Below are 11,245 nucleotides of genomic sequence, written 5' to 3'. Positions count from 1 at the left end.
CTGTGCAGTGACCGAGACCTGGAATGGATTGACCAGAGAAGCTGTGGAGTCTCCTTCCCTGGAGATACTCCAGAACTGTCTGGGTGCAATTCTGTGCCCTGTGCTCTGGGATGGCTCTGCTGGAGCAGGGAGGTGGGACCAGAGGAGCCACTGTGGTCCCTTCTAACCTGCCCCATTCTGTGATTCTGTGACTCCCTAATAATGGTGAGATTAATTTTTTCCAAGCTGGAAGTGCACCCCAAAATGCATACAGCCACAACTGAACTGCAGTACAATCAGAAAGTACAAATGCAAGCCAAGAAGATGCCCAGACTGTGTTCAATGAGAAAATGGCACATTGGAGACACTGTCTGCAAAGACTGGAAGAAATCCTGGAATAAGAAATTTATTCAAAGAGCCAAGTTTTCTACATTAATTCAATTACTAGATATTACTAAATCAAAGCCAGCTTTGTTTTATCTACTCATAGCTGCTTTTAATACCACATTTTTGACTCTTGATTGCCAAAGGTGAACCTACTGACAAACAGCACTAGTCTCAGTTTCTATGAAATCTGGGAGGCTTCAGGTTTAAAAATAAATAAATCACTCCTGTTCAAACATTTTGCATTATTGAAAATAACATTGTATTTCCATTGAGATTTAAAATGGGCAGAGTGCACGCTTCCATGGAAAATGACCCAGTCTGCCACATCAGCACTGAGATCGTCACGGGACAAATAGTTCAGGTTGGTCCTATGGAGTATCCCCAGTCCTTTGAGTGTTGCAACTAGGCTTTTGATTTTCTGGGAACAGGACAGCATTTCAATAATGATCTTACTCAAATAGTTGAGTGGAGAGGTCAGGCAGTCTATGGGAAGTAAGAGGAACACAAACCCTTCCACCTTTTGTGCAAAGCAGATTTGGAATCAGGTAAACTGCTTTTACCTTTTACAATACTTAGTACTACAGGCTTGGTTTGCTGACACATCAAACTAATGAGAGGTAGTTCTTTTTCTGTGTGCAAATGCAATTAACAACAAAAATTCCCAAATAATTTTATAGATGCTTAGCCACAGAACTTGTTCAGTGCATTGATCAACCTGCTCTTGTCTTTAAGGACAGCAACCATCTCAATTATCAAACAAACAGACAGTATTATGTTCTGTTTTCTTGGTAGAATTTTTTTTATTCCTGTTTGCTGGTTTATAAAGCTGATGCTGGCTGCTAATTGAAGTATTATTGTGACAGTTTTATCCTGTGGATAATATAAATTTCATGTAGCAGTCTGACAATCAAATAGCATCCTTGAGTCATGGCTGCTCCCAACCAGTAAGGACTGGAGTTGGAGCAACAAGTTATACATGTGATCCTACTACCTAGTGGAATGAGAATTCAGCTTTTTGACTCTTCTCTCTTCTGTGAATATTGAAGTTTTTAAAAAGAAGTAACTCCAGATATCCTTCTGATTTGTTCATATGTAAGCCAGAATACCAGTGACCAAGGTGCCTGTGAAAGCAAACACTGAAGTTAGAGGCTTAAAACAAAAGTAACCCAACAAATAAGCCCATTAGATTAAACTGTCTCCTCTTAAAAATCATATTCTTAAGTTCAATCTCTTATGGCTCTGGCTCCCAGAAAGGTTCCCAAGCCTCTGTCTGCTCAGAGAGGCTGTGAACTCCCCATCCCTGGAAGTGTTCAAGGCCAGGTTGGAGCAACTGGAAGGTGCCCCTGCCCATGGCAGAGGGTTTGGGATGAGATGATATTTAAAGTCTCTAGAACCCAAACTGTTCTACAATTCTATGATTATGTCTTTCATACAAAAGTTGTAATATTACATAGGGTTAGTGCTGCATCCACACTCCTCACATTTTAATGCTAGTTGTTCATGTAAAGAGAGTTAAAAGGCACATACCATTCGCATCCATGTTGGTATAAAGCCTTTGTACAGAGACATAAATCCTTCACCCTGGACAGTTTGAATCAAGCAGTCCATAGAAGATTTATAGAGCAGACCTCTAGCAATGTGCAAGGAGAACAAACAGTGTTAGGATTACAAATACACAATTTAAAAAAAAAATCCCACCCCCCTCATAAAAATAATTTGTAGTTGATATTTTTCTACAAGCCAAAGTGCTTTTGTAAGACCCTTGGAGTCTAATCGAGAACTGAAATCCGCCGGTTCTGCTTAGGTGGCCATCACAACAACACCCCCCAGACATTTACTAAATCAGTAAAATCATCACCAGAAAGATGAAGAGCAAATTATTGACTTAGCACTTCACATCCAGTGAAATCAGTGAGACACAAGGTTTCAATGTGCTGCTGAAAAGTTGGTCTCCAAAGTGTCCATACCTTCCCTGCTTATCTCTTGGCTGGTTCATTATCCGAGTTTTGACCACGTCAGCAGGAGTTCCCAGAACAGCTGCTACCAGCCCAGAGCAGACACTGCCAATAGCAACAGATACTTAAGGAAGAAACCAAGATGTATCATAAAAATTTTGACATTGTGATTCCAGTTCTTATAATAAAGATATACTAAAGCAGTAATCATCAAATCATGAGTAATAACTCATAACATAAACTTGGTTTTGGAGGCTTGCTCGTACTGCTCTTGCTCACATGTCCTCCCAGTGCCAGCTGCCCTCACCTCTGTGTGCAGTTCTAAGTCAGGGATGAAGGACCCACAATAGGCAATTCATAATATTGTTTATATAAAGCAGATTTTTTTCATCACTTAAGAGAGTAAGAGGATGTTCTGATCGTTGTGCTCCCACAGATTAGGGCAGAGATGTTTAAATACACCAAGGCACTTCTAGTGAGGGCAGTTTTGTAGCAATGGTTGCATCCTTTCTCTTGTGTCTTGCATAAAGTGATGTTCTGTCAGGAAAAAAATAATTCTAAAGTTGCATTTCATCAGTAGTATCAAAATCAAAGAATGGGGTCTTCTGCTGGCACAGAGAGGCAGAGGAAGACAGCAAGGCTGGAAATGTTCCACAGTGGAAAAGGGGTAATTGGAGAATACGGCACCTGCTAACACTGTGAGTCACACTATTGTCCATAAGTGTCGTGTTCAGAAGCAAAAAGTGTTTCACTGAATCATAAGTGGTCAGATCTGTAAAGAGTATAATGAGAAAAAACAGCACTGTCAGGAGTGAATGGAGCCTGCTGTTCACTACACAGGATGTTCATTTCCATTGCAGCTCCTGCTTTTGGCACAGCTGGCACTCTGCCCTCAGTTTTTAATGAGGGCTGTGGCACCTGAGTCCTGTCTTTAGACACGTGAGTACATTCTCTTTTCTGCTCCCATCTGCTCTGATTTATTTTACAGATGATGCTGAGTTGTATCTGGGTAACCCTCACCAGTCCTGTTGCTGGCTCAGCTTCCTGGCTTGGCCTCAGACCTGCCTCATCACCACACACTTCCCTGTGGATGTGGATCTGGATCTTGGTGAAGCCTGGCTGCCTTTGCTGGCTCTGCCCTGCTCACCTCACTTGGGCACTGGGTTGTGGCTGGTGAGGTCCTTGCTTTGCTGGCTGTGGGATGCCTTCAGGTCCTGACTTACTTCTCCTTAAACTCAGGTAAAAACTGTTACTTTTAAGCCATTTGATTTCCACAGGACCAAAACACAGGTGCACAAGGCAGAGGTCACCTGCAGGGTACTCCAAACAGTGCCCCAGTGTAGGCAATCATGACACCTAAGACAAAGGGAGCAGCTGAACTCCTTTTTCTTAAAGCTTTGGTGGGGCCTCAAGTGCTGCAGGCCAAGTTATTCCATTTACCTCCCATATTCACCAGAGCAGCTCTCTGGACATTTGGTACCCATCCAGCCCAAAGTCCCCTTACTCCTCCTTCAGACAGGATCTTCAGAAATGCGTGGTGCACGCCCCGAAACCTGAAATCAAGATGCAACTTGTGGGTAGACAGCTCAGTGAAATCTTTGCTTGTTGCAGTACTTTGCTGCACCAGGTCCTCACATAAGATTAGGAATTTATACTTGCAAGGATCTGGCCCTCCAGATCCATTTTTGGATCTGTCTTTGACTTTCATGCCACAATATTTTACCAGAGATACCGGTTGCCTTTCAAAGCAGTGATCTAGTCCCTAACAGCAGAAAACCCTTAGATCCAACACAGGGTTACAGTACTAAATGTACATGACATCAAATGATGGCAGCAATTTGGGATGCAAAGAGCAGCAAGTCCTGGTATTTGCAGGAGAGCTTCAAGCCTGCTGTGTGCCAGCCTTCCCTGTACCCGTGCATCCTGCTTGAGCCATCTGCCTTGTGCTTTCTTCCATCTCCAGAAAGCATCCTTCCCTCCCCATGGTACAGTGCTGGCATGGATGTGCTGCAGCACAGAGGATGGCTTTGTGGTCCCTAGGACTAATACATCAAAATAAAGAATATGAGTATAAATGGAATAAGTAGCAGGTCATGAACTTCCACCCCACCTCCCCACTTTACTGCCCAGAGCCATCGGGTGCTCTCCCTGTAAAAGGGCACAGAGAAGTTGGGGAGAAGAGGTGGCAGAAAACACAGAGAACCACACCCTGGGCCAAAGTGTGATCAGTAACTGGGAAAAAGCTACCAGCTCTGAGAGGAACCAACCGTAACGGTTTTCCTTCCAACTTCCTTTTTCCCTCCATCTGCATCTGCACCTTCACCAGATCGGTTGGGCTGGCAAAAAACTGTCCGATGGCACCTGCAGACATGCCTCCAACCACAGCTTTCCTGCCAAATGGAGAAAAATTGTGCTCCATAATACTCTGAAAACCTTTACAAGTCAGTGCTTGAGCTGAAGAGTTCAGCAGCACAACCCAGGTGAAACAAGAGTAAATGGTTATTCCATATATTAACAGACAAAGTGAAGGTAATAATTGTGGTGGCTACAGGTTGTTAAAGTAGTCAGCAATATTTCTGTCACTTTTCAAAAAGGGTTAATACTTACCTGGGGAAAAAACCAACAAGGTTACATCATGTCCTTTGCTTAAGGTTTAAAGACAGGATGGCAAAGTACACAAGTAAAGGATAATGCTCCATGTATTATAACTGAATGCCCACCTGAAATTCCAAACTGCTTGCTGATATATAAAAATTGTCTTTCTCTCCCACTGCTACTAGATGAGCTGTGTTAATTTTATGGGTCTGTTTATTTTAGTAAAATCAGAAATTTCAGTATTACCCATAGGTCCTTGTTCCTGTAGCATTAGGCATGACAAGTATTTTGTAGTAGATTTTATCAATCCCATCCTAAAACCACATACATTTTGGACCCGAGATATGGCTGCAGGACTCCTACAGTAAAGACAATCCCCAAGCAAGCAATAAATGTGCATGAATATGCAACATTACCAGAGAGGAAAGCTTTCACCCTCCACCCTGCCAAGCACGGAGTCACGGAGATGTTCATAAGTAACCATCCGAACACCAGTGTATACTGTGGAAAACAAAAGCAGGAGACAGTTCTTGGGTCTGCCATTTCTGGAGGTCACAGTGTGAGAGAGATCAAGACTTTGCTTTATGACACTCCAGAGCTCACCTGGGTCAGTGGGTCACTGCTCTCATGTTTGTGATCAGAATGGGGAAAGTGAGGGGTTTGCCTGGTGTCAGTGGGAGAGCCAGGATGTTTTAGCATCAAGAAATGTCTCTGGCTGAGCCACAGGTCCGCCAGGAGGCAGCACAGCTTTGCCTGCACCCTAAGGGGATGGGACTGCATTGCCTCCTTCTGGGCTGATGCCAAGAACAAAACCCCCACAAGTGCTTTTGAGGTTTGTTGCTGTCACCGTATTTCCAAGTAAAATACAGAAAGCTGTTATTTGTGGTCAAACCTCTAATGCATCTCTTTTAAGCACTTGTATTTTTCCCTTGTGCTTGCAACCTCATCTTTTATCTCATCTTTTTTCCTAATCTGTCCCCACTTCCCTCACATATGAGACATTTATTGTTCTCAGAACTCCGAGTGTCTGGACTTCCTGAACAAGACCTTCCTGCAAAGATGACCGAGAACTTATATTGTGTTTTTCCAGAAGCCAGAATAAGGCCATGAAGGACCGGGAAAGGGAAGGAAGAGACGCTATTGATCTGGAATCTCGTGTATTTCAAGTTGGGATTGCAGGCTAGACTGAAAACTCCTCACAGACATGTTTAAAGTACAAGAAAATATGGCAAGCTGGCTCCAGAAGGCTTGTCCACAGAAGGCAGGACTCATCGTGTCCCATCACGAGCAGATATTCACCTATGTGGCGGTAGACGGCCGGCGTGGCTCCTTGCCAGAGCTTCCGCACGCCCTCCTCCCGCGCGATCCCCGCCGCCGTGCGCAGCATCCCGCGGTACGGCACCGCCCGCCCGGCCGCAGCTCCATCGCGGCGCGCCGCAGCTTCACCTTGGATCTGCAGCCGGGTTTTCGTCAGATCCAGGGGAAACGTCACTGAGGGCAAAGGGCCGGGAACACACGTGAATGCGAGCGCGGCTGCGGGGAGGCCTCCCGTGCCGGGAGCAGCTGCACCTCAGCGCCCTGCCAGCGCCCAAGGGGCCGGGCAGGCACCAGCAGGGAGCAGAGGCTGTACCCAACAGGGTCCAGGAGATCCCTGGAGAAAAGGAGAATTCTCATCCAAGTCTGTTAAAAGTGGCTCTAGGCACAAGTAACTAAATGACATTCCTGTCGAACATCCAGTCTTTCTCCCATATTTAGTTTTGCAGATTTATTATGCAATAGGTGTACCTTCTGAGGGACTTGGGACTAAAAATGCTGTTCCAGTTACTCCCCCTGAACACAGACCAGTCACATCTCTCAATCGATCATGTGGTGTCTCCAATTCTGTCCAGCACAGCAGCAGCACATGTTATGGCAAGGAACAGAGGCCATCATAATGCACACACACATTCAGGCTCACCTACAAAACCTACATATCTGTCCTACAAACCACCATAAAGCATGCCTGCTTTCCTTATACAGGTAACAGGGCTTGTCTTTGTTTCAATACCTCTGTGAGACACCAGAGTCCTTCCAAGGCAGGACTCAGGTGCCAGGGAAAGGCAGTCACTGCTCAAAGCCTCAGCAGGTTTATAGTCCATTTGTGCATTAAGTTTGGTATTCAAGTTTAAAGATTAGCAAAGATTGAGAACTACAAATGCTTAGGGCAATGTAATTGACTTGTCTGTAAGAGTCTATACAAATTACAAAGAACATGCTGAGAAGTATTCAAAATAAGTTATTTGGTCACAAAGCAGCACCACACAGATGCCAGTGGGCTTCTATTCCATGTTTCACCAAGCAGTTTTCCAGCTCAATTTTTATAGGCATCTCCACTGTCACTAGAAGCTTGAGTTGATTTTTCTTTGATTAACCTTCATTAACTATGAAAAGGAAATTCCTGAAGGAATAAGGCCTTGCAAGTAACTTAGGCAACAGATTTGCCTGCCTCTTTAGTCTTTTTCTGGAAACCCAGCCAGTGCAAAGCTTAAATTAGTTACAACTGCACTGAGTTAATGACTGCAGCCCTTCCGTCCCCGAAGCAAAGATTTCATTCTGAAAAACCCTCCCTCCGATCACGGACGGGTGGCATAAAACACTTGCAAGGTTTAGATTATGGAAAAGCCACGACTAGCACAGTGAAATGCAGATTTGCTGGAGCGGAACACTGAGGAATGAGGCATCCGGGGACTGATGTTCCCCCTGCCCCCTGTAAGTAAATCTGACCCCCTTCCCTCTCGGAAAACCACGGTGAGTTGTACCTAGTTCTGCCACAGCCGCTGCACAGGCTGACAGAGCGAATTTGCTGGCTCGGGGCCATCTCTCTGGAAGAGGTAAGCTCCTCTCTTCTTCTGCAGGTGACATCTAGCATCTCTCATGAACCGAGGCTAAGTAGCCACCCTCTGTCCGAGTGAGTCTGCAGCAAGAGCGGGCCCTAGCACAGATCACCTCGGGGTGGTTTAGGAGACAAGCTGCTGAAGGTCATGTTTCTCCAGCGCCAGCACCGGGAACTGCAGCAGCCCGAGCGGCTCTGCAGAGCTGGAAGGTCCTTCTGCAGTGACACAAGAGACTCCGCAACAGGCTCCTGGGAAATGTAGTCTGTCACCGAGGCTGCTCTGTGCCCGGAAAGCGGCTCTGCAGGTACAGACACACGCACGGGCTTGTCCATTATCTTCATTAGAAAGAGTAGTCATTAATGAGAGCTCGAGATTACGCGTGGAGTCTTGTTTGCTTTGCGGGGTGCTGTCACGGGCAGCACCGCCTGGGGACCCCCAAACTCTGCTCCCGTCTAAGCAGCTGCATGCGGGAGGGATGAATTGATCCAGATCTGGTTTAGTAAGAGCTGCATTAGCAACAGCTACGTGCCGAGCTGGGCTGCGGATTAGGCACGGATTAGGCATGCAGCACTGCAGTTTGAACAAGGATCCCAGTAAGCCTGGCATGGCAGAAATTGATCGGTTCTCAGAGCACTTAAGTGAAAAGTTTTTCCTGGCTGAATGCTGACTGTTGTGTGCCGGTCCCAATTTCTCTTAAATTATTGTAGATCTATTTAGGCTCTCATAGTAATAATAAAAAAAGGTAAGGTATGAGCTGTTCAAGAGAAGCTTTTCATTTATCATTAAGGCTCATCTGAATCTCTAAGTTAATAATTAGCCATTAGTCAGTAATCCTTATGCTGATTTGAGGATTTTTTTGGTCACAGAAATTTATCCTGGAACACCTCCCCATATCTCTGTGTGACTGCCTAAAGCATTGGTGTGTGGTGCCTGTCAAAATAATTCAGACAAATTAAGGGAGCATTACAGGTGAAATATTCAGTTGAAGTTGGATGAATCTGTCTCATTGGTCACCAGTAATTGGTATTAAATTGGATCCTGCTTGGGGTTAAAATTCATTAGAATTCATGCAGGCATAAAACAAATTTCTGACAAAGCCATGGTTAAAATGGGGAGAGGGCATATTACAATTTATTGCAAATTTGCCTGTCTGCACAGAAGGTATGAGTGGTTCAAAGCCTTTTTTTTGGACAGTTCATGTAATCTGCTCTGGTGTGGGAGATTGGTTAGAAGCAAGAGGCCATGGGTGTCTTACAGGTCTGCACAATTGTAACATTGAGCTCGAATAAGTCTGTGAATAACCTTGATAGTAGCAAAAGAGGGAAGTGATGTACTGGAGACTGATAAACAGGTTGCCTTAACTGGATGTTGGAAAACTGCAAGACTGACCAAGCAGAAGCTTGACGCAGTTATGTCCACCAATGAAATATATCACGTTGTGAAGTGTTAAAACAACTTTATCCAATAATAAGTTTAAGCTGCTACGCATGATTATTGCATGTCAAATAATTAACATTATAAAAAAGTACAGTTGCTAACTCATATTAAGTTGTCTCTTGATTCCCAAATCCGTTCCCAACACTTTGGCACTTCGTGCCTCCCTCCACAGCTGTTCTCTGTGTTTGGGGCAGCTTGTGCCACACTATCAGCCTGTGTATGGACTGATGGGTTGTAATGTGGGGTAGAGAGGACCTCCAGAGTTCACCTGCAGTCATCCTACAGTCCTCTGTCACACCAGGGAGACTTTCTGAGTTACATCAGGTTGCCCAAGGTCTTATTTCGTCCCCTGAAAACCTCCTAGGATGAGGTTTTCACAACCATCCTTTAGTTGTACACCTCTGGGTACAGTCTCATTCTGTTTTCTCTATGATCTTGCTTTAGGGACTGAAAAACAACTAGATCCCTCCTTGAAGTAAACCTCATACCATTGCAGCATCCTATGGAAGGAGCAGCTCTCCATGGTAATTTTTAGCCTGAATAAATAGGTTCTTTTTAAAACCAGATGACTGGGGGATGGCTGTGAAGAGGAATATTCTCTTCCCACAGGACCTTGGAAATGAGCCTGACTAGAGGTGGTTGCTTCCATGGACAGCTCTGTGATGTGAGGAAAAGGGCCAGTACTCATGGACATCCATCAAACACCTGGAGTTCCTATATTCCTGAATCCTGAGACAGACAGCACCAACAGAGAGGACCCTTCCTGTTAATTTATTTCAGTTCTCAGTGAGATGGAGTTTTTTGTTTTCTCTCCCGAGTCTGTTTGACCATAGGCTGCATATGCAGGAAGAGAGTGTGGGCTTCAGATGGGGTGGAAGCACAGCAGCAGGTTTGGGACAGCTGTCTGCTGCTGGAGAAAGGCTGCTAGACTGCCCAGTGCCCTCACCTGTGCTTCTGTGTTAGTTCACTTGGAAAAAACATTAAGCATTAACCACTGCCCGAGGAAAGCTTGGCAGTGACTGTTGCACCATCGTACTGGTTGTGTCCTCCTCACAACAGTGCCTTGCATCTCATGTCCTTCACCAAAACAGGCCCTAGAAGTCCAACCTAAACAAAACAAACAAAAAGGTCAAAACAAACACGAAAGCCTTTAATGAATATTTTCACAGAGGCTTGAGGGCTTGTCTTACCAGTATACACAGATCACTTTAAACTTATTACTCAGTCAGTTAATGAAAATATATCTTGTGTATATTGAAAATATGCATTTTCTCCAGTATTACAAGGCCTTTTCCTCTCTTATTACATTACCCCTTTATAGGAAGAGAAATAATTTAATGGATAAAATAAAACCAGGAAATAAACATAAAAAGAGCTGTGACAGCTAAACACAGTGTAGAAATATCACAGTTATCAGTGATTTATCTGTTTGTTCCAGACAGTTTGAAAAATGGAGATCAACACCCTGTTTGTCACAGATGATGTATGTGAGCTTATTCTTTCGCACCAAGAACCAACACGTAACATCACAAGGTATTTCAGAATGACTGTTTAATGAAAAACATACACCTGGTTTTCACAACTCTTAATCTCCTGATAGTAATCAGGTGTGTTTCTGCTGTTCTACTTTTACTGTATTGCCTGTCTGCACAGGTACAAAGGTTCCTGTTTGTGCATCATTCCTGTATAAGAAGGGAGTTAAACTATATTTTTATCTGTATTTGTTTATGTCCACTGCCTCTTGCTCTTTCACTAGGCACCCCAAAAAGAGCCTGGCTCCATCCTCTTTGCACCCTCCCTTCAGGTGTTTGTACACACTGAGAAAATCCCCCTGAGCCTTCTCTTCTCCCAGCTGACTTGTCCCAGCTGCCTCAGTATCTCCTCAAATGACAGATGCTCCTGCCCCTTTTTGGCACTTCACTCTTGGCAGAAGATCACTCCCCTCAATCTGCTGGCAGCACTTTGCCTGATGCAGACCAGGATGCTCTTGAGTACAAAGGTCTATTTCTGGCTCATGTT

The 11,245-nt window shown here is 44.6% G+C and overlaps 1 protein-coding gene across 1 annotated transcript; it reads right to left on the bottom strand.

Moving 5' to 3' along the window:
• Positions 1 to 1,415: 1,415 nt before the first annotated feature.
• SLC25A27 (solute carrier family 25 member 27) lies at positions 1,416 to 7,817 on the bottom strand. Its single transcript, XM_062488417.1, has 9 exons — positions 7,715 to 7,817; positions 6,216 to 6,407; positions 5,333 to 5,417; positions 4,589 to 4,711; positions 3,762 to 3,874; positions 3,009 to 3,093; positions 2,334 to 2,426; positions 1,894 to 1,996; positions 1,416 to 1,487 (listed from the first exon to the last, which is right to left on the bottom strand). Exons 1-9 carry the CDS (start codon positions 7,815 to 7,817, stop codon positions 1,416 to 1,418), a joined length of 969 nt encoding a protein of 322 aa, XP_062344401.1.
• Between the last annotated feature and the right edge of the window lie 3,428 nt (positions 7,818 to 11,245).

The sequence above is a fragment of the Cinclus cinclus genome, chromosome 3, assembly GCF_963662255.1.
Source record: "Cinclus cinclus chromosome 3, bCinCin1.1, whole genome shotgun sequence".
Taxonomy (NCBI): Eukaryota; Metazoa; Chordata; class Aves; order Passeriformes; family Cinclidae; genus Cinclus; species Cinclus cinclus.
The sequence above is the reverse complement of the archived record's forward strand: the minus strand, read 5'-3'. Positions and strand labels throughout refer to the sequence as shown.